Source organism: Mauremys mutica, chromosome 1, assembly GCF_020497125.1.
Source record: "Mauremys mutica isolate MM-2020 ecotype Southern chromosome 1, ASM2049712v1, whole genome shotgun sequence".
NCBI lineage: Eukaryota > Metazoa > Chordata > Testudines > Geoemydidae > Mauremys > Mauremys mutica.
Genome location: NC_059072.1, coordinates 112573197 through 112597032, shown reverse-complemented (window position 1 = coordinate 112597032; position 23836 = coordinate 112573197). Strand labels below are relative to the sequence as shown.

At 46.2% G+C, this 23836-nt stretch overlaps 1 protein-coding gene across 7 annotated transcripts in view; it reads left to right on the top strand.

Annotated features, from left to right (window-relative positions):
• Positions 1-19448: 19448 nt before the first annotated feature.
• The window catches only part of CACNA2D4 (calcium voltage-gated channel auxiliary subunit alpha2delta 4), a 171079-nt gene continuing 166691 nt past the window's right edge, over positions 19449-23836 (top strand). For all 7 annotated transcript variants that reach the window (XM_045002242.1, XM_045002244.1, XM_045002241.1 and 4 more), the window contains exon 1: positions 19449-19505. In XM_045002242.1, coding sequence (XP_044858177.1) covers positions 19492-19505 — 14 coding nt within the window. In that variant the 5' untranslated portion in view covers positions 19449-19491. The remainder of the gene's footprint in view (positions 19506-23836) is intronic.

The following is a 23836-nucleotide window of genomic DNA, read 5'->3' as shown; positions in this document are numbered from 1 at the left end:
CAGAGTAGAACAGCATTTCAAGAAATTCTGAATTTAAAAAAAATTACTTTAAACCTTGACCTTTTCACCAGCCTCTTGGTATGCATCAAAAATAGTGGTATTGGCTCTCTTTCAAATTGATAATATACTTGACCTAAAAAAAACCAAAAAGCTTTGAAACAGACATTGTCTGGTAGGAGCAGACAATGTGTTATCACAGAAGCAAACTGTGAAGTGTCTTTTTCCATTCTTCTGGTCACATATGCACAATGTAACATTTCAGAGTAGTTCTTCATCCACCCATGGCTCACTGCGTGAGGGAAAGAATGCCCAGGATTTCTCAGGAGGCAAATATTCATCTCCTGTGGGAGAGCTACAATGAGAAGAGGTGAGATGGGCCTATTCTCTTGGCTGACTTGTGTGCTTACCAAGAGGAGCAGTGGGGGAAAAGATAGAATGAGGCTTAGAAAGAAATCCCAGATTCTTGGCTGGAGGAAAAGAAGGATGGTGAGATCCACCACAAGAGTGAAGTCAAGCTTGCATGGTAGCTGAATATAGAGAGATTTGGGTTGGGGGGAGTGACTGGAATATTATCTGGTAGATGTGGTTAAGGGGGGAAGGAAGGAGCATGAGAGAATGAGCAAATGGAAGTATCTTTGTGTCAGAATAAGGCCCCTATAGTCAGAGCCATCCACAACTATAGAAAAGCTGCAACTTCTCCAGACATTTCTTACCCAACAGCTGAGATCTTTAATGCTATGTTCTGTTTAATAACGTGTTTGTTTTTAAAGCTTAAAACCAAATACCTAGTTGTTTTCCTTTACACAGCCCATGTCTGCATGTGTGTCAGAACCCTTTCTGTTAGGTTTTGTAGGTCACCTCAAAGCTAAAGTGATTTAGAACAGTTGGGGTCTCTGAAGTGCTTTGGTATTAAGGCACTCTTAACAGCTTAAGGGCTCCTGAGTTTTAAGGCCTCCTGAGGTAAGAAGGCCACCTCAGTTAAGGCAGCCTTGCTGAAGTGATAGCAGTGCTTTTCTCTACCCTGCTTTTTATCTCTTCTAAAAAAGAAAGAGGCACGCATGCAAGTCAGGAAATGTGAATGGATCAAGTGAACATGTTGTAGAAATGTCTGTTGCACATCAGTCATGTATTTTATTCCTCTTTAACCACGATTCTCTTTAATATGCTATTGTGAGGTTCAGCAGGCTCCGTTAACACTTCTGTAGAGAACGTAACTTTCTGGGATTTTCTTTTTTTATATGCTGTACTTCTCATTCTCACTATTGCATTTGTGTTAATTTTCAATTTAATTTTACTTTTTGACTGCCTACAAAACTCCTTATACATAAAACTCACTGCGAAGATGGTAAATAGCAGAAACCCAGTGAAGTGCTGGAACATGATCTCTGATTAATCCTGTCTCTGTCAGTGTTATAATTATCATGGAAATATATTATACTCAGTGAAGGCATCCAAACCTGTCCCCGGGCTCCTCTCATAGTAAATTCAAATCTTTAATCTGATTTTATGCATTAATTTCCTATTGCTTTTCCTTTTCCTTTCTTTTTTTATTGATGCAAAAGGAATAATTACAATGCTACATTAAAATAAGACTTTCGAGGAGAGTAATGTAGCTAAGTAGGGGCGTACTAGGTCTAAAGTAAAAGTCTGTTTAAATTGTGATGAGCTCTATTTCAGTTGCAAGTGCAATGAGTTTCCTGGCTTCATCTTTGTCCCTCTGGGCTTTAAACCCACAACACAGATTGGGAAATTCAGCAGTCTTTGCTGAGGAAAAGCCTAAAACTAGATTAAATAGAGGTTTTGCAGTACAGCATTTTAGGATCTACGATGAAACACAGTAAAAGGACATCTCTTCCCAGGTGGGTTCTTGAGTTGTGTAAGTACAAAAAAGTAGGATTCTGCTTTCTTGGAATGAATATTGAACTGAACCATAAATACTCTGACAAACTATCATAAATTCTACTAATCCTGGTAGGTAGAGTAAGAACTTTTAAGATGAATGTCCCTTAAGACTTCTGCTCCTTTTCCAAACTGCTACCACTGATATTCCTAACGAACTTGTTCTGATCTCTGGACACATTTCTAGGTTCAACTGGGAAAAAGGAGAAAAGAAGGGAATCAAATATTAGCTTCATGTTAACAAACCAGGGGACACTGCTTCCCTACTGAAATTAGTCCTCTAGAGATACCATACAGATTGAAGTACAAATCTAATCTTGAGTCTTTTAACATATGCATCAACCACTTTAGCTATCTCAAAGTGCATAAAGACATTTGCTGTTAAGACTTTCCTGACAACACATACTGAACCCCTAGCTTGTCCCAGAAGACCACGGTTAGATAGTTTAGGTTTTTTTTCTAACTCAGATATCTACACTTTTAGTATCATTCAAAACATACAACCATAAAAGGTCAGATTTTTATTTTTAAAATGTTGACATTCCTATCACTCTGGAATAGATTAGGCAGATACAGAAATCCATGTCTAAGTATAAAAATAAATCAGGTATGCAGGGAGATCTAAGAAATGGATTCTCATTGTCTATATAACTCAGAATAGCACTGAATAGACAAGGTGCAGCATGTAAAAGAAAGAGAAGCAAAATTTCAGGTTGCTGTACAAGATAATTCCTGGAGAAATATCTCCAAGATACATAACTGCCACCTCCTTCTAATCATTTTGGAGAGGCTTCCAATAGGAAATAATTGAGTTAATTCAAAATATTGCATGTAGAGAATGCAAAACTAAGAAAGCTGTTTATTCAGTATATTTGTATTCATAACACCAATATAGTAGGGCTCAGAGAAAACACTGCTGGTAAAGTGTGACTAAAGAGAACACAAGATATGGAACAGATCACTGCTCAGTGAGCTACTTGGAAAATACAAGAAAAAAGATGTGGATCATGACAAAGTGCTAAAACTACTGTTGTGTACCGAGAAAGATGTTAATCTCCCATTTAGATGCTGAATAAATAAATAAGGACTTTTCTGTACCAAATTCTCATGTACTGTGTATAAAAATGACATGCCAACTTGTGGACTGCAGAGTGTATCAAATGGCTGCATGTGTGATTGCGTTACTACATCAAGCACTTGAGGTCTACTCATGAAGAGCACTACATATAAGTTAAGTATTATTCCACAGACACAACCTGCAGACCTATGTATATATTTTACCTCTGTACTTTCCTGTAAATGTCGCTGTAAAAGAAATAAAAGAAAGAGGTGAGAGGAACAATTAAGTTCTTGGTAGCCTGCCTAGCCCAGGAACACTCAGGCTGGAAACAAGGTCTTCTATGCATTTGTACAGCTGGCTGGCAGCCTAACTCTTCAACTGTCTTCCTCTGTCTGCTTAAGATGATAGCTCCAACCCCCTCAGGCAGGGGTAGAGAACTTGCTAGCTATCACATCACTCCACAAAAAGTCGTTTCCCTTGTCTACTTCCCCATTCCGATTCCTTAGTGGGAGAGAGATGAGAATCCAGTTTCCTGAGACTGTACACAAGCATCATCCACTGGGATTCTGCTACCGTTAGGCACTGTTCTGTACCATGGTCATCAAGTAGGCTCTTGTTTGTTTCCATAAATACTATCTAAAAAAAACCCAAAAGTTTAAAGTTTTGAAAAGTAGGGTATTATGTGGCTGTAGAGAACAATAACAGGACTCCATATTGATCTGTCACACAGGTTCTGTTAGCAGCAGCCTGAAATTTGTATTAGAGCAGGGGTTCTCTGACTTTTGTACTCACACAGCAAGCCTCTGAGTGCAACCCCTCTTATACATTAAAAACACTTTTATATATTTAACACCATTATAAATGCTGGAGGCAAAGGGGCTTTGGTGTGGAGGCTGACAGCTTGTGACCCCCATGTAATAACCTTGCGATACCCTGAGGGCTCCCGACCCCCAGTTGAGAACCCCTGTATTAGAGACTTAATCATGTTGGTGTTCCAGTGCCTACCGATCTGTGGACATTTTCTGTACCCTACACTATTAATTGTCCACTGAGAGTGATTTGTCTGTGTGTGTTTGTTTTTGTTGGGTTTTTTTAAAGTTCCCCTGAAGGAAAAGAGCAGGCACAAGTTTAGATGATTTTAGCTAAACTCAAAAAAATCCAGGTATGTTTTCATTTGGAAGTGGCTTGAGTAATACAACCCAGGCACCGAGCAATCTATAAAAATAATATCTGTACATGAAGCAGACTGTGGTCTTAAGAATCCAGTGGAGCTCAGAGTGGGTAGCTGAAAGTAAACTGGTTGGTAGCTCTGTGAAAGGGATGGTAAGCAGGGTGATCATATGAGTGAGTGTAAATCAAGGAACAGAGCTAAGCCTTGCATGAAATCCAGCTCTTTGCAGACTGGGAAATACCAGAGTGCCTGAGGAAGAGAAAATAGGGAGTGCAAAGCCTGATGGGTTATTAAAAGTGAGTGAAAACAGTAGACAAGAAACTTCATCCATGGGGAATTTGCCAAAAGAGACTGAGACTGAAACAAGGGGAAAGAATAACATAGGAAAGGGCAGATACCAGAATAGAGGAGGATATTTTAGCTTTGAAGGTGGCAGGGAACAGAGGTGAATTATTAACAGGGATCCAGGAACTATTAGCAACCAGGAGAGCCACCAGTTGTATAATGGTAGCTCAAGTTGTGAAAGGTGCACATAAATTTGTAATACACAAAGGCATTTTATTTAGAGGACTACCTCATGGCTGACCTTCCATCACTAAGTCTGGGATGACTTCTTCTGCCACAGGTACAAGCTTGTTACCATTTCAGGGGAGAAGGTTGATGGACTCACAGGCTACCTGAAGAGAAGACAAGACAATAGGAAAGCAGTGAGACAGCAGAAACACCAGGACAAGAAAAATTGCTCAAGGAGATCAAAAAGGAAGGAACTCTCAAGTTTTAACCAGAGATAACTCAACAGAGTCTGAGCACGGATAATGAACTGAAAGTGGCATGAGAGTGGGCCAAAAGGGGAGTATACGAGATGGGTCAGTACAAAGACCCCAGAGAGAAGGAAACAAGGGGCCTGGTGACAGATTTCATACTGCAAGTAATTGACCGAATGTTCCTGTGTGGGGAGAAATTTAGAAGGTGTGGCCTCTCAGGAATAGGAACCTACAACATGTTCATAGATTCACCTAGTCTCAGAGACTAGGTGAGATTATTAAAGCAGGCAGATAGAACCCTTTCAGCACACTGCACATTGGAACCATCCAGAAGGCCAAAGCAAGAGATTGAGACAATTGAGAATGACCACTGAGACATGAGCTGGGAGCGAAAGGAGAGCGAGCTGTGCAGGTGATACTGTACTTATGCTCCAAGAGTCATTGGAGATTGTTCTTGCTATACCAAGAACAGGCGGCCAGGAAGATATTCTCCTCAGCTCCACCATAATTAATGTGATATTGGATATATGAAGAGCTTGCATGGGAAAGATAAAAAGTGTAAGGCACAGGACGGAGAGCCAGGGCAAAGGTTTGGTCAATGTTTATTTAGTCTGAACTGATCTGCTCATTCTTATTTGATGTACAATAATGTATCTGATTGCCTACACCATTGAGTTTCTTTGGATTATAACCTCCTAACTTGCTCTAACTGCAACAGTGTGGAAAACAGCAGGGACTGTGTGCTTCTTATATATACTTTGTATTTCTTCAGCACCATTTAGCCACAGATCTTAAAAATGCCATACTTACAAACAAGCTTCATGACACTGCTAAGAAGGAAGGAAATATTTTAAAGACAGAAGAATTGACACACAGCGAGGTTAAGTGACTTGATCAAGATTATACAGGAAGGCTGTGGCAGAGGTGGAAACAGAACCTAGCTCTCCTGCCTCCTAGCCACTGGGCCAGTATTTCTCAACTCTTTCCCACCTAGATCCTAAAAACCTTCCATGACTTTTAGCCATAACTTATCCACTTCCCACAACCCTCCATAGCCTCCTAGAGCAGCACTTCTCACAGATCCAAGTGCTGTGTGGGCAGGAAGGGTGGGAGGTGCTTACACTGAGGCTTTGTCAACACTAATAGTCGACCTAAGTTACCTAGAATAGTGTATGTGAATAACATAGCTGGAGTTGATATAGCTTAGGTTGACTTTCTGTGGGTGTCATCGCTGTGCTGCATTGATGGGAGATGCTCTCCCCTTGACTTACCTTACTCTTCTCGTTTCGGTGGAGTACCTGAGTCGATGGGAGAGCGCTCTGTGGTTGATTTAGCGGGTCTTCAGTAGACCCGCTAAATTGACCCCTGGTGCATCGATCGTAGCAGCATCACTCCCAGGCAAGTATAGACATACCCTGAGATTGGGAGGGAATGGAGCAAACACAGGAGCATAGAGGCAGCAGAAGAAAAGGGAGGGAGCAAACTGCTTCCTTCCTTTCCTATCCAAGCTCCCACACTGGCTCTTTGCAAATAAAGAATTTCTGATCTTGTTTTTTCTCTTTAGTCAGTGGGTGTGACCTAGCAGGAGCCCCCTCACAATCCCCCTCCTGGTTATGACCCATTGGCTGAGAAGTCTTGCACTTGAGAAAACTATCCCTTGTGCTGCAGAGAGAGAGGAAGAACAGGAGAATCAATAAAGCCAGCAGGGCACACTTAACAAGGACAATATTTTCATATGCAATTCCTGTATCAGTCAGAAAAAATTACCTTCACTGTGAAATGTACCATCTCCAGCTGTATAACAGAGCAAGCTAGAGAAGCCAAATCAATGCAACTTGCCCATTATCTTCCCCCATCCTATTAGCATCTGCTCTTTCTTCTTCGAGTGCTAGCTCAGGTCGATTCCATACTAGTTGTGCACATGCACAGTTGCTGGAGATTTTTCCCTTAATGGTATCTGTAAGACTGGCCCTAGCACCCCTTGGAGCCCCATGCACACGGGGGCGGCTCCAGGCACCAGTGCAGCAAGCGCGTGCCTGGGGCGGCAAGCCACAGGGGGCGGCCTGCCAGTCGCTGTGAGGGTGGCAGGCAGGTGGCTTTCGGCAGCGCGCCTGCAGGAGGTCCACCGGTCCCGCAGCTTTGGCAGCAATTTGGTGGCAGGGACGCCGATGTCGCGGCACCGGCGGACCTCCCGCAGGCATACCACCCAATCCGCATCCCCAGTGGACTGCCCGCAGGCGCGCTGTCAAAAGCCGCCTGCCTGCCGTGCTTGGAGCAGCAAAAAACATAGAGCCGCCCCTGCATGCACATACGCCCGCATAAGGGGCATTACCAGATCCGCACCCTCTGTTTCTTCTTACTGCCCTTGATGGTTGCTTGGAATGACCTTCTTGCTCTCACAAGGCTTTCCTAACAATGGTTTGGACTCTGACCTATTGTTAAGGCTGCGAGTTTGTCACAGAGGTCACTGAAAGTCACGGATTCCGTGACTTTCTGGGACCTACGTGACTTCTGCAGCGGCCGGTGTGGCTGGCCCGGGGGTCACCTGAGAAACTTGGCAGGCCCTGGGCCAACGGCACCAGCTGCTGCTGGTGTAGTCTTGGGCCACCGCCCTCCCCACCACACACACACACACACACACAGCAGCAGCAGGAGATTGAGTGTGGGAGAGGGCTCAGAGCTGGGGGTTGGGGCACAGGAAGGTGTGAAGGTTCCCAGCCAGTGTGGAGCCAGCGCTTGGGGTCAGGGCAGTGCGTGGAGCCAGGAGCTGAGGGAGGGACATGTAGCCACTTCCAGGAAGCTGCAAGGAGCCAGGTAGGGAGCCTAACAGGTCCCGCCAACCCGCCACCCCCAGCACCAGTGGGAGTCCAGGGCTGCTCTCTGCCCGCCAAGCACCCACAGCACTCACGGGCCACCCCTCCACGAGCACCCCTGGGCCCCCCCCCCAAGATTAATCAGGGGTATATAGTACAAGTCATGGACAGGTCACAGGCCTTGAATTTTTGTTTACTGCCCATGACCTGTCCATGACTTTTACTAAAAATACCCGTGACTAAACCGTAGCCTCACCTATAGTTTTTGTAGTCAGCAAATTTAGTTACAAGTTAGTCTTAGTGTATATAGTATAGATAGTTGTCTCAGGCATAGAGGGATGTCATCCCAGGGTCTGGGCATGCCCTGGTCTCTGATCTTCAAGCCGTGCTCCTCCTGCAACAAGCCTATGCCTCTGAGCGGCCCGCATTTGGCCTGTCTAAAGTGCCTCGGGGAAGCTCACATTAAGGAGAAGTGTACGATCTGCAGGGGCTTCACACCAAGGACTCAGAAAGATTGAGACATTCACCTGAAAGCTCTGCTAATGGAGGCAGCCCTCAGACCATCTTCTGAGCCATCCCGCTCCGAATCGGCACTGAGTACTTTGGCCTCCACCGGCACCGTGCTATTCCTTACACTGTTCTCCATTCCTGGTGCCAAGGAAGAAGCACAAGAAAGTGTGCCTGAGTCGTACCTGAGATGTCAAGGCATACAAATCTACCCATTCCTTGACAATTGGCTGATCAAAAGCCGCTTGAGAGCTCAGGTTCAGCACAGCATTGGCGTAGTATGGGCCACCAGTTGGGCACTGAGCCTGTTAATAAACAAACAGAAATCAACACTAGTCCCTGTGCAGAGAATAGAGTTTACAGGGGCAGTGTTCTGTTCCACTCAGGCTAAGGCCTACCTGCCAGAGGCCCGGTTCTGAACGATGTCAGATCTAATCGCCCACATCACAGCTCACCACTTACAACCACCCAGATGTGCCTCAAGCCGCTAGATCCCATGGCAGCGTATACTTACATGATGCAGTACACATGGCTGCGTCTCAGATCCCTGCAGATGTGGCTGGCATCAGTCTACTTCCCGGGCAGACACCATTTGGATTCGGTTCTCACGATTCCGTCAAATGTCTTAGCATCTCTGATTTGGTGGATAGACCCATTTTTGGTGATGAAAGGGGTGCCTTTTGCTGCCCTCTGCCCCGTACCCATCAGTAACCTTGGTTTTGGATGCTTCAGACCTGGGATGGGCAGCCCACCTTGCAGACTCAGAAGCCAGGGTCTCTGGTCCCAGGAAGAACTCTCCCTGCACATAAATATCGGGGAACTCAAGCAATATGTTTGGCCTGCTAGGTGTTCCTTCCCCAGCTCTCTGGCAAGGTCATGCTGGTCTTGATGGACAATATGACCTCAATGTTTTATGTCAACAAGCAAGGGGGAGCTTGTTCCTCAGCTCTGTGTCAAGAGGCCCTCCTACTGTGGGACTTCTGTGTGAACCACACCATTCACCTTGAGGCGGCACACCTCTTGGGAGACCAGAGTGCATTGGTGGATCACCTTAGCAGGTCCTTTTCCTCTTGTTACAAGTGGTCTCTTCCAGAAGTGGGGGACTCCCCAGGTAGACCTGTTGGCCATCAGACAGAACAGGAAATGCCACCAATTCTGTTCAAATCATGGGCTCAGCAAGGGCTCCCTGTCCGATGCCTTCCTGCTCTCGTGGGCGGGCAGACTGCTGTATGCCTTTTCACCAATCCTCTTCGTTCACAAGGTCCTCCTAAAGATCAAGAGGAACAAGGCGAAGGATATCATGATAGCTCCATTGTGATTATGCCAGCACTGGTTCGGTATGCTTCTGGACCTCTCGATAGGAACAACACTAGAGCTCCCACCACTTGATTTCGCAAGATAAAGGCCAGTTGCTTCATCCAAACCTTGCCTCCCTACACCTGATGGCGTGGCTTCTATGTGGCTAAACCCTGAGGAGTGGGCTGGCTCGGATCAGGTCCAGCAAGTCTTGCTAGGTAGTAGAAAACCCTCCACCAGGGCTATCTACTTGGCTAAGTGGAAATGTTTCAGTTGTTGGGACTCTGAATGGAATCTTTCTCCATCTTGGTTGTCCCTGCAGTCCATCTCGGACTATTTGCTCCACCTGAAGCACGAGGGTCTGGCTGTGTTGTCGGTCAAGGTTTACTTTATAGCGATCTCTGCCTTCCATCATCCAGTCCAGGGCAGATCAGCCTTCTCCCACAAGATAACGATCAGGCTCCTCAAGGGTTTGGAAAGACTCTACCTGCAGGTTCACGACCTGATTCCACCATGGGGCTTAAACCTGCTCCTGATTCCACCATAGGACTTAAACGAGGCCCCCCTTTGAGACGCTGGCATCTTGTTCACTGCTGCCCCTCTTGTGGAATGTTGCCTTCCTAGTGGTGATTACTTCAGCCAGAAGGGTCTACAAAATCAAAGCCCTGACTTCAGAACCCCTTTATATGGTGTTCTTCAAAGACAAGGTGCAGCTGCGCCCCCACCCGGCCTTTCTACCAAAGATGGTGTCGCAGTTCCACAACAACCAGGACATTTTTCTGCCTGTCTTCTTTCCGAAACCTCGCAGCACCGATGAGAAATGTTGGCTACATACTTTAGATATTAGACGGGCCCTGGCCTTTTATATCGAAAGGACTAAGCTCTTCCACAGGTCTACACAACTTTTTGTAGCTGTGGCAGACAGGATGAAAGGGCTACCAGTGTCATCCCAAAAAATCTCCTCCTGGATAACTACCTGCATCCAAGCTTGCTATGAGCAGGCGAAAGTTCAGCCTCTGGCCATCATGACCGCTCATTCCACAAGAGCCCAGGCTTCTTCAGTACCATTCCTCACACAGATACCAATCCAGGACATCTGCAGGGCCACAACATGGTCGTTTATTCATACATTCATGTCCCACTATATGTCATCACCCAGCAGGCCCGTGATGATGCCAGTATTGGTACAGCAATCAGCATGTCCGTGAACTCTGAGCCCACCTCCAGGGATACTGCTTGTGAGTCACCTAACATGGAATCGTCATGAGCAAGCACTTGAAGAAGTAAAAACAGTTACTAACCTTTCGTAACTGTTGTTCTTCGAGATGTGTGGTTCATGTCCATTCCATGACCCGTCCTCCTACCCCTCTGTTGGAGTTATTGGCAAGAAGGAACTGAGAGGGTGCAGAGTCGGTGGCGCCCCTTATACTGACGCATGTGCACAGGGCTCCAGAGGGCACTAGGGTTGGCCCAGCGGATACCACTAAGGGAAAAAGCTCTGCAACTGTGCACGTGGCACATGGAAACCTGGCATGGAATGGACATGAGCAACACATCTTAAGAGCAACAGTTACAGACGGTTAGTAACCATTTTCTCCTCCAATTTCTCAGGGACCCTAATATGATTCCTGCTGCTGATAGAGCTGCTGTTGCACTTAGGCCTTATAAATAGGGCCCTACCAAATTCACAATCCATTTTGGTCAATTTCATGGTCACAGGATTTTTAAAATAATGAATTTCACTGTTTCAGATATTTAAACCTGAAATTTCACGGTATTATAACCCTGGGGGTCCTGGCCCAAAACGGGGTTGTGGAGGAGGGAGGTCGCAAGGGTATTGTAGGGAGGTCGTGGTATTGCCACCCTTACTTCTGTGCTGCTGCTGGCGGCAGTGCTGCCTTCAGAGCTGGACTCCCAGCCAGTGGCCATGGAGCTTCCTGCAGCCGAGGTTGGTTCCCAGAGATGGGTCTGACCCAGCCTCAGGAGTGGCCCGTGCAAAGGAAGAGAAAGGTCTGTCCTACCCCACCCCATCCAGGACTAGCAGCTGGAGCCGTGCACACAGTAGCCTTGCCTCTCCTCGGCTTTGCCTCTCCTCGGCTTCAGACCCAGTGCTTGGTAGTTAAAGGGGCCTTGGGCTGGCTGTGTGTGTGGATGAAGATGACCACAGCATCCCCTGGACCATGGGTCCCTGACAGTCACCCACTTGCCCACCTGTAATGCCAGCCCTGCCCCCGCACCCTATACCAGGTCACCCTCACTTCTGCACTGCTGCTGGCAGCGACACTGCCTTCAGAGCTGGGCTTCCAGCCAGCAGCCACTGCTCTCCAGCTGCCCAACTTTATGAAATCTGGTCTCCCCTACAATACCCAGATTTCACAGAGGAGATCAGATTTCACAGTCCGTGACCAGTGTTCCCTCTAATTTTTCCCATGCATGTGTGGAATGAATTTTGTTATGTGCTGGGGATGAGGGGTTTGGGGTGCAGGCTGCCGGCCCGGGGCTATGACAGGGAGAGGGGACTCCCCCCCCAGCTCTCCCTCCCCACAGCAGCAGCTAGGCTGGGGGTGAGAGGCGCCTCTCCCTGCCACGGCAGCTCTGGGGCTGGGGCTGCAGGATAGGGACCTCTTCCCCATCCGTGACAGGTCCGGGGCTGGGCTGGGCTGGGTTGGGGCCGGGGGAGGGGCACCTCTCCCCAGCGCGGCAAGTCAGGAACTGGGACAGAAGCATCTCTCTCCACCACAGCCCTGAGTGTCTGTACGGCACTTAATAGGCTGCTGCGCAGTCATGCAGCTTAGAGGGAACTTAGTCCGTGACATGTTTTTCATGGCTGTGAATATGGTAGGGCCCTATGTTTTTTTTCCTGCCAGGTGACTGCAGCATCTCTGTGGGAGTTTTGGAGGCTTTGTGATGGGTCTGTCCATAGATGAGTGATTGCTTCAGGCATTTCAGACAAGAGCGAATGAAAATTTGTATGGAAAAGGGAAGAATCTGTATATAGAAACATAAGTTTGCCATAGTGGGTCAGACTAATGGTCTATCAAGTCCAGTATCCCTCCTCTGTCAGTTACCGATAATTGCAGTTTCAGAGAAACCCCATGGCCCAGAATAATAGTGATTTTAGCCAATGGATGGCTGCATATGGATGCTAACGTGTCTTCCTGATCCCCTGAGATGATAACTTTATGCTCTGAAACCTGAGAATGAATTATACTAAGTTTGTGTATGTTATAAAATTATCCAGGCCTTTTAAAAATCCAGCGGCCACATGTGATGCAATGGCTTCCTGCAGCAGTGAATTCTACATGTTGACTATGTGTTTATACCATATTTTATTGTTGTGATAATCTCATATAGAAGGAAAGTGAGGAGTGGAAAGTAGTTGTGGTCCTATAACCTGGACTAGCTACACTTGCCACCTGGCCATTGGTTGCATTTTAAGTGTCTTCATTGATGTGCTAAGCTTTTCTCAATGCATGAGAATCACAATTCATAGATTCCAAGGCCAGCAGGGACCATTGTGATTGTCTAGACTGACCTCCAGTACAGCACAGGCCATAGAACTTGGCCAAAATAAATCCTAGAGCAGATCTTTTAGAAAAACGTCCAGTCTTGATTGAAAAATTGTCACTGATGGAAAATCCACCAAGACCCCTGGTAAATTGTTCCAATTTTTTACGCTCACTGTTAAAAATGTACACCTTATTTCCGGTATGAATTTGTTTCGCTTTAACCTGCAGCCATTGGATCATGTGCATATACAATACGTGACACAGTTATGCATTATCTGTGCCAGTAGAGGCTGCCACACACCTCCTTAACAGTGAGGGATAGCAATTAAAAATGTTATTTTAGGCTGCGGGGGCGGGGGGGGATGTTGAGGGTTCTCTGTATAACCTGCATATTGCCAGCATTCCCCAGGCAGCAGCTCTCTGCTGAATTTCTTCACTCACTCTCCATCCATCATAATCTCTTAGATGTGTTCATCGTTTCTTGCAAAGTAAGACATTGAAAATGGACAGACAGCACAGTTTAATAGCTGTTGTAACCATTCAGAGCAGTAGTATTCCATCAAATTTTTTTGTGTGTAATCTAAACAGCACACACATTTTGCTGTTGCCTAGTCTGATTGCTGGACTCCTATGCAGACATAAAGTAGCTTAGTAGCTGTCAGAATGTAATACTGTACATTAAAATACAGGTAACGCTTTTCTTTCTAGTGGATTTACAGACCTAGAGAGCAGAATGGAGCCTATCTTAAGTTGTAGCTAGAAGAGAGAATCATTCCATACTGGAAATGCCAATTAACTGCAACATCACTGGAGTGAGAGTTACACTAAGGTCATAGCTACAGCGAACAACCATTGCTAATGAGATTCCAGTGCCAGGCTGCCTGCTTTGTGCACGTCAGCTTTCATATGAATTCCCCTGAGGCCACAACTATTTGGCTTCTCTCAAAAACTTCAGGAGCCTCTGGCTGGGAAAGATGTTAACTTCAATCTTGACGCAGTGCTTACCAGAAGGCAGGCAGTTGGAATGTGTGTTTTTAACCAGAGCAAATGATTTTGGACAGAGGGCATGACTGGGAATAACATTTTTATTTAATTATTTTGAGCTCAAGTCAAACTGAATGGAATGCATTTCCTCGATTTCTTTGAAGGGGGCTGTAGGCTGCTCCATCCCTGATCAAGTTGAGTGGTTTTCTGAGCTGTCACTCTCTTTTTTATTCACTGTCATACACACTACACAAATGTTGACAACAGCAGAAGAGAACACAATATAAGTGAGGTTGCTATAAATTGATTTTTAAGACATGTACACTGTGATATAGTCTAGTAATATGAGAGTTGATTTGTGCTCACTCTTCCCTGTTGGCTAGAATAATTCTTGTCGGTCTATAAGGTGGAACAGGGATTGTCTCCTACATGTATACATACAATGTCTAGAACAATGTCTCAGTTGGGCCCAAGTCCTGGTACCCTCCCCACCTTGCAGGGTCCTGGAACCCAGGCTCCACCCCAAGCCTGGAGGTCTACACAGCAATGAAACAGCCCCATAGGCCGAGCCCCACAAACCTTAGTCACCTGGCCCAGGCCAGCCACCAATGTCTAGTTGCTGTGTAGACCATACCCTAGACGCTACAAAGATAATACGAGCTGCTTGCAAGAAATATGCTGGTTTGATCTCTAACCTCCTTGGACTCTTTTTCTGAAGGAAATCCAAGTAGGTGCTTAATGATTCTTCAGTACAGAACATGATTTCTATCTTAATCATCTTAGGGCAGAGTTACAGCACTAAAACAGGGCAGGCAATGTGTTATATCCTTGGGGGTAGCCGGTTTAGGAAGAAATCACTTGAGGCCAGAGAGCAGACAGCTAACAAAACTACCATTTTATTTACAGACACAGAGCTCACCCAACCGGCCAAAGCTGGCTGGGCTATCCCCTAATAATCTAACTCAGTTGCCATAGGAACAAAAACCATGACAACCAAATACACAACATATTCCTCCCCGCCCCCAATAAGAACATCCCCTAAATAAAACACACACTAGACTAGAGAAGGAGAGTAGACTGCCTCCATTCCCGGCTAAACCCTGGGGATTATTTTGCCCCATAACCGTGGGTTTGCCCTAGCTAAAGATCCAGCCGATGAGGAAGCCTTCTGTCTCTAGGTGTATTATGGTGAACTTCTGGTGTTGTTGCACCCGAAAGTACCATGGGCTAAGGGTCCGCAGCACGAACAGGTGAGGAGGTGGTATCAGCTCATGCTGGGCAAAGGGATATCTCAGCCGCCGGCAGTAATGGAGGAGAACAGTCAGGAACAGGTGATTCGGTGTCTCACCAGAAGAGGTGAAGTCAGACCACTCAACTGCAGATGTGTCCTGAGGACTGGCATGACCTGGCAACAGCTGATCTACATGTCACCACCAGGTAAGATTCTCTGCAGTCCGGACTGTGTAGGAAACAGGTCCTGTTTGAGTGATGATTGTGGCAGGGACCCATTTAGCTCTGGAAGTATAATTCCGAGCCAAAACTGGCTGTCCCAGGCTAAAGGTTTGGTCTTTTGCTCTGGGTGCCCGTCTGATGACTTGATATTGCTGCTGATGTTGCACAATTTGTCGGGGTTCAGAAGGTTTCAGCAGATCAAAGCAAGTGCGCAGCTGTCGTCCCATCATTAGAAAGGCCGGGGATGCCTGGGTCGTAGCATGAGGTGTGTTTCTGTAGGAAAGTAAGAAGGTATCCAGATGCTTTTGAATGGAGTGTTGTCCCCTTGCTGATTTCAAAGTGTGTTTCATTGTCTGCACAAATCTTTCAGCTAATCCGTTGGTGGATGGATGATATGGTGCTGACGTGATGTGGTGTATCCCATTTGCCTTCATAAACTTTTGAAACTCCTGAGAGACGAACTGCGGTCCTTTGTCGCTCACAAGTTGTTCTGGCAGACCAAAACGACTAAAGAGTCCTCATAGTTTTTGGATAGTACTCTCTGCAGTAGTGGACTGCATTATAGAGACTTCTGGCCATTTAGAATGGGCATCTACTGCCACTAAGAACATGCTTCCTTCAAGGGTGCCAGCGAAGTCGATGTGAATACGTTGCCACGGGTTTTCAGGCCAGTCCCATGGGTGTAGGGGTGCCCACTGGGCGCATTCCTCACGCCCTGACATGACACACAAGCTTTTGCCTTCTCTTCAATAGCACTGTCCAATCCAGGCCACCAAAAATAGCTTCGTGCAATTTCTTTCATGCGCACTATTCCACAGTAACCAGAATGTAGCTGTTCTAACATCTGTGATCTCAGTAGTGGTGGAATAATGACACGTCTCCCCCACAACAAACAACCAGATTGGACCGATAACTCTGTCCTCCTGGACATGTAGGTAACAAGGTCGGGTGAGACCAGAGAGGTTTGTCAAGATTTTCCATGCATCACCAGGTCCATAACTTGGGACAATATTGGGTCAACGCGAGTTGCCTTCTTTATCTGAGTAGCAGTGATGGGTGTATTCTCTACCTGTTCAAAGTAGAAGATTTCCTTTTGGGCACTATCTTGATGTTTGACCGGCAAAGGCAACCTTGAGAGGCCATCTGCATTGCCGTGCAGAGTGGATTTCCGATATTTGATTTCATATGTGTGTGCTGAAAGTAACAATGCCCAACTTTGCATGCGACTAGCAGCTAATGGGGGAATGCTTGTGTAGAGTCCAAAAATTGACGTCAGAGGTCGATGGTCTGTGAGAAGAGTAAACTTTCGTCCAAACAGGTACTGATGAAACTTCCGAATTCCAAAAACAATTCCTAATGCCTCACGTTCGATTTGGGCATAGTTAGTTTCTGCTTTGCTTAGAATGCGTGAAGCAAAAGCAATAGGTCTCTCTTCTCCCGAAGGCATAATGTGTGACATGACTGCTCCCACTCCATAAGGGGAGGCATCGCAGGCCAATTGTAGGGGTAAGGATGGATCAAAGTGCGTTAGAACTTCAGAATTTAGCAATGCATCCTTAGCTTTGTTAAATGCAACATCACAGGCTTCAGTCCACTTCCAGGCCTTGTTCTGCCCAAGGAGCTCATGAAGTGGTTTTAGCAGTGTGGCTAACTGTGAGATGAACTTTCCATAATAGTTCAGTAGTTCTAGAAACGAGCGCAGCTGGCTTACATTTCGAGGTGGGGGAGCCTCCACAATAGCTTTAACTTTTGCAGGGGCTTTATGAAGACCTGCAGAATCAATGATGTGTCCCAAATATTCAACAGAGGGCTTGAAGAATTCACACTTCTCTTTGAGAACTCGTAGGCCATACTCTTCCAGTCTTTGTAAGGTAGCCTCTAAATTCTTTAAGTGATCCTCTTCATTTCTTCCAGTGACCAGGATATCATCCAGATAGCACTGAACTCCTGACAAGCCACACAAGATCTGGTCTATAGCCCTCTGGAACAGGGCGGGAGCAGACGTTATTCTGAAGGGTAGGCGACAGTATCGATAAAGCCCCTTATGAGTCACAATAATCAACAGCTCTTGGGACTTTTCATCAACGTGCATCTGTAAATATGCTTGACTCAGATCAATCTTACTGAACTTTTGTCCCCTCAGCCAGGCCTGCGAAGAGGTCATCGATGCGGGGAAGCGGGTGTTGCTCTGCACACAACACTGGGTTGACAGTGACTTTAAAATCACCGCAAATCCGGAGAGAGCCATCTTTCTTCACTATTGGAACGATAGGAGTGGCCCATGAGCTATGGGTAACTGGTATTAGGACTCCATTGGCGCTGCAGGTCTGCTTCAGCTTTTGGCCTGATGGCATATGGCACAGTTCGGGCTTTCAGATATTTTGGTGGACTGTCAGGTTTAATGTTCAATGTCACAGTGATTCCCTTCATACTTCCCAAATCATCTCCAAAAACCAGCAGCATGTTTCCTTAGTATAGGGGTTAGACTGGTTTCTTCTTTAGTCATCCGGTGCACTTCTGCCCAGTTCAGTTGAATCTTCCCAAGCCAAGACCTACCCATTAAGGCTGGGTAGTTACCTCTCACCACAAACAGTGGCAATTTAGCAGCCTGCCCATTGAGCTCCACCTTAACATCAATAGTGCCCAACATGGGCACAGCTTCTCCCATATACATCTTCAGAACAGTTTTTGTTGCCTTAAGCGGAAGATGCTGTAGCTTTTCTTTATACACAGTCTCGGAGACCAGCGAGACGGCTGCACCGGTGTCCAGTTCCATGCGTATAGGTTTGCCCTCCAATAAGGGGGTTACCCAGTATTCATGTGAGCCCACTGCCAAAGACAAAACATGCAGTGGCACTTCCTCTTGTGATGAGGTGTCACCTTGATCATCCTGGGTCTGCTCTAGGGTATGCAGGGTTCCTCTTTTTGTCGGCCAGACCACAGGCCTCTTTTTCTTTTGTTTACAGGCACACTCAATGTGTCCCTTTTTTGCCACAGTGTCGACACACCAGGTCCTTACACCAGCATTCTGATGCCTGGTGACCCGGCTTACCACAGCAGTAACATTCTTGACTCTGCACAGTTTTGTGGGTCGGTTCTTGTGACACTTTTTGCACCCTAGGGGATGCACCGATGTATTGCGCCTCCCTTGTAGCCAGTTCCATGGAGACAGCAATATCAACAGCCTTCTGTAATGTAAGCTTAGCCTCTGTCAGTAGGCGCTTCCATATAGCTTCACTGTAGAGGCCACACTCTAACCTGTCATGCAGGGCATCATTTAACATCTCTTTAAATTCACAGTGTTCTGCTAGCTTTTTTAAAATTGCTACAAATTGTACAACTGTTTCATCTTCCTTTTGGTCTCTTTTGTGGAACCTATATCTTTCAGCAATTACCAGTGGTTTTGGGGAAAAATGGGACCCCAAGATTTCCACAATGTCACTGTAAGATTTAGTCTCAGGCTTAACAGGGTGTAGTAAGCTGCGTAGCAGGGAGTAGGTTTTAGCCCCTACAACACTTAAGAATATTGGCACCTTCTTCGCTTCTGTAATGTCATTTGCAATAACAAAAAGCTCAAAACGCTCAGTATACACATGCCACTGCTCTATATTCTCATCAAAAGGTTCCAGTGGCCTGGTCAGAGTAGCCATGATTTTTAGTTTCACTTTCACAGTCAGTGCAAACAAGCAGGTTTTTTGTTTGTTTGTTCTTTACCTTGACTTCTACTTCCTTCTGTTACTGGAGCAGCACCAGAATCCCATCCATCGTCGCCACTTGTTATATCCTTGGGGACAGCCGGTATAGGAAGAAATCACTTGAGGCCAGAGAGCAGACAACTAACAAAACTACCATTTTATTTACAGACACAGAGCTCACCCAACCGGCCGAAGCTGGCGGGGCTATCCCCTAATAATCTAACTCAGTTGCCATAGGAACAAAAAACATGACAACCAAATACACAACACAATGGAAGGACAATCTCTGTGAAAGGCAAGAGACACTACTTAGACACTGAAGGAAGGAGAGAGCGTCCATTATGAAAGCTAGCAGGTAACTTTACTAATTACAGATTTGGAAGTGGCTTGGTGAGAAGGGAAGTGACTTGAATTGTAATTAGAGGTCAAGAAGAGATGCTACAACACAATCTTTCCTAAAAGTAGTTTTGGTCCTGAGTTGAGGTCCATTCACAAGCAACCAGCTTCATTGTCATTGGTCAGGGAAACACTTCTAGTGCTTTGTTGAGTAATTTGGGAGCAAAATATGAGACTCTAAAAACTTTTCTAATTTGATGTGGAAACTTTCTTGCTCCTTCCTTTCTTTTTAAACTCATCACAATATCTTTAGAGATAACTAATGGCTGGCAAAAAAAAATCAAAAACATGTTTTCATAAATATTAATGAAAAAATAATTGACTGTTTCATTCCAGGCTTTCCCATGGCTCTGAAGTTCTCTTTTTGTGACATTTTATTAAAGGCCAGTTTTATCTTAAAACACATTCAAATCGATCATCAGCCAATTAAAATGTTTGAAATGTTAAAGGTTTTCTGTGGGGGAAAAAAAGGTCAGTCCTATTTTCAAGAAAAAAATCATGAAATGTTGCAGATCATGACTTAGAGACTACTGGCAAAATTGGAGCATTTTGTGAATTCCAAATTAAATGCAAAAATCTCAGATTCAACGGTTTTTTAATTGCATTTTGCATCACTATGGCTTTTGCGTTTGAGGTCCTCCATGTGCTTTATAAATATCAAGGCCAAAATGTTCAAAACTAGCCAATGATTTTGAATGCCCTAGCTGAGACACCTAGGGCCCGATTGTCAGAGGTGCTGAGTACTCACCACTCCAGCTACAGGCAGTGGAAGGAGCACCTCTAGAAATCGGGCCCATGTGGTCTCAGGATGGGCACTCAAAATCTGAGGAACTCCAGACTAGGAGCCCCTTAGTAAGGCTCCCCATTCAACTGATTCTCTCCCCTCTTCCACCTTAGTCCATCCTTTTCCCTTCACCCTTCCCAAGCAATCCTCTGGCCTCCAATTCATCCTCTGACCACCCCTCTCACACACATTCTATCCATCCTTTTCTGCCCCCAGCTGTCCTCTCTGAGTCCACCCTGTGCAACCCCTCCCACCTACTCAGTCCTGTGACTATCCCCAGCCAATTGATGCTCTGTTCTCTTCCTCCCAGCTCATTTACACTCTACCTCTGCAGCCCCCTTCAGCAAATTGATTTTCTTCCCACCACCCCAATCTCAGGAAAATTGGTTCTTCCTTTAACCCCTGGACCAGCAATTTGTATCTCCCTCTAACCCCCTCAGTTTGATCATCTACCTCTTTTGGCCCACTCCCCCCAGCAAACTGATCCTCCCCCCCTGCCCTCACAGCAGATGGATCTTTTCCCCCTAGCAGGCACTCCACCAAATGGACTCTTCCCTATTGCTCACCCAGCAATTTGACCCTTCTCTGAAGCCCTAGACTGATCTACAAGCCTTTTCTCTCATTGCCAGGGACGAGGGTTCCTATGGCTGCTCTTTAGTGAAGGGAACTGTCCTGTGCTAGGCTAATGCAGCGCCTCGGGTGAGACCCTCCTGCAAGATCTGTGGGGCTCCTATTGCCCAGCCAGGGTGCAGTCAGAGCAGTACGCTCACTCTCACACTGTAATATGGTGGTTGTGGAGAACCGTACCTGGCAAGAGCTCGCCGGAACCAGTGGTTGTGCAGAGGCTCTTGTTAAGCAATGCTGATCAGTTAGAACTCAGGCACTGAAAGAAGCAGATGTCTGTCAGACTTCTTGCCTCTCAGTAAGGCTAAAGAGCTCATCTTCCAATTTTGGGGCGATAACTGAGGGTATCTCTATAGTGCAGTGTAAGCCCAGAGTTCGAACTCAGTCTCAAGGCCACCCTTCCATCTACACATAAATCATGCTAACTCAGGGCTCAGACACAGGGTCCCAGGACCCCACAGAGGTGGAGGGTCTGACCCTGAGTCAAGCTGGGACCCAGGGTCCAAGCCCTATTGTTTTGCAGTATAGTCACATAGTATAGACTCTCATGCTCTGGGAGTCTGCCAAAAGTATCCCACAGTCCCACAGGCCAACTTTCTCTGTCCTCTGAAAGACAAGTGTGGTGGACAGTCAAGTTTTCATACACTGCACCATGAACAAAGGGCTAGAGCAGCCACATTTTGGGAGGGCGCTAGGAAGTCTGAGATATAGGTGGTTGGATTCAGGCGCACATTATGTAGTGTAAAATGCTGGAGCCCCAGGCTGGGACCCAGGGTTCTACAATTCCTAATCTGGACTTTCAAATCAGTGTAGATGCTCAAGTCCTAGGTTAACAAATCAAGAGTCTGCTGACTTGAGTTCTACTAACCCTGGGTTTACATTACAGTGTAGACATACCTTAGGGGTATGTCCACACTGTATGCCTACACCTGCAGCTGGTCCAGGTCAGCTGACTTGTGCTTGTGGAGCTGAGACTGAAGGGCTATAAAATTGCAATGTAGACGCTCCGGCTGGAACCCAGGGTCTGGGACGCTCCCCACACATGGGGTTCCAGAGCCCAGGCACCAGCCTAAGCTCAAACATCTATGCTGCAATTTTATTGGCCCACAGCTCAAGCCCTGCAAACCCACGTCAGCTGCGGGTGTTTTATTGCAGTGTAGACATGCCCACAGTGGCCTGAGTGGGGACTGTTGAGCAACTGCACTGGAGGAGACACTAACTCCTCAGAGTGCTCCCTGGTCATTCAGAGGCTGCTGCAGGAGAGGCAGTGACCCATCACATCCCTCCATAGTGCTGAATTGCTGGTTCCTTCTCAGTCATGGAAGGATGGTAAATCAGAGGATGAATAGACAGGTACACTAGAGAATAGAGGGTCAAAGGAGGCCTGGAAAGGGTAGAGGAGCTGCAGTAGCAGAATCATGGAGGAGAGAGAGAAAAGTGTGAGGAAGAAGGAATGGGAAGGATAGGGGCAAAGAAAAGATAAAAGGAGGGAAGGCCTGACCAGTGAATGTAAACCTGCATGGGCAAGAAAGGCTGAATGAGAAAAGGGAAAACACTGAAGAAAAAGAAGGGTTTTGAGAAAACAACATCAACTGGAAATGTTAAAAGGATGAATGATAACTGAGAGGAGAGATCCTGCCCAGACATGTCCCCCATTCGTCATATTCTGATCTGTATTACAGCTGTGCAAGAAGCCCCAACTGGGATCAGAGCCTCATTGTGCCAGACCCTGTACAAACACAGAGTTAGAGATAGTCCTTGCGCAAAGAGCAAATAGCTTGCTAAATAGCAAGCCAAAGAGTGGGAAGTGACGGTCACACAGCAGGTCAATTGCTAAGCTGGAAATAGAAACCCAGGTCTCCTGACTCTCAGGCCAGCACCTTGCCCACTAGACTGCACCACCTCCCTTAGCAATAATACTTAGAATTTATATAGCACTTTATATGTTCAAAGCTCCGTGCAGACGTTAACTATTGAATCCTCACAAGTAGGCGGGTGAGTAAACTGAGACTGAAAGGGAAAGTGACTTTTCACTTCCAGGACCTGCAACCAACATATGGCCGTCCTTTACGCAAGAGCACGTGGAGAGCTGTGGTTTGTGTGCTCTTTCCTCCTATTCGTGCATCCCTGCTGGAGCAGCCTGAATTTGGTCCAGCTCCCTCTGTTCTTATAACCTGGTAAAATCTTGACTGGAGCCTCAAGAGGTAGTTAACACACTGAGTAGGAAGAGGAGATATTTGTAGTGTATCCTCAGAACAAGGTCATCACATCCCGCATTTAATATGGAACAGGATTTGGCCATGCAATTTACACTGAGCGATACGCACTCAGTAAAGTGTCTTGGTGGCCTTGGAGATCAACAGAATAAGCAGCATCCTTTATTTAGTCACTTTGTGCCATGCAATTCTAGTGCCTCTCCATGCGACCACAATCTTGCATCAGCCACTAGGCAGCACAACCCCCCTTGAAAGAACTGTTCTAGAGCATCCACCTCCACATGAGAGACTTTAATCCCTCTTAAAATTCCATTTTCCTTCCTACTAATTGAGTTCCTTTGGGTCATGAAGTGGAAAAGATGACATTTAGCTCGTGGAGGGTGGTTAGATAAAGACACTGTCCGGTTTCTTTTCGGGTCTCTTTCTTAGAGCAGGTAGGAAAGCTGCCATTTGCCCAGATTTCTCTAAAAAATCAAATATCTGCTTTCACTATTTCTTTTATTCTATTGCATAAATGGTGGGGAAATGCTTCTCTGCTCCTTAGTCTCTGTGCATTCTGCTCTCCCTTGATGTCTCCTACTCTGGTTGCCCTGGGTTTCCTGCTGCTGCCGTTGCTGCTGAGAACAATGATGAATGCTGTGTGTTTAAAATGCTCTGAGCAAGAAA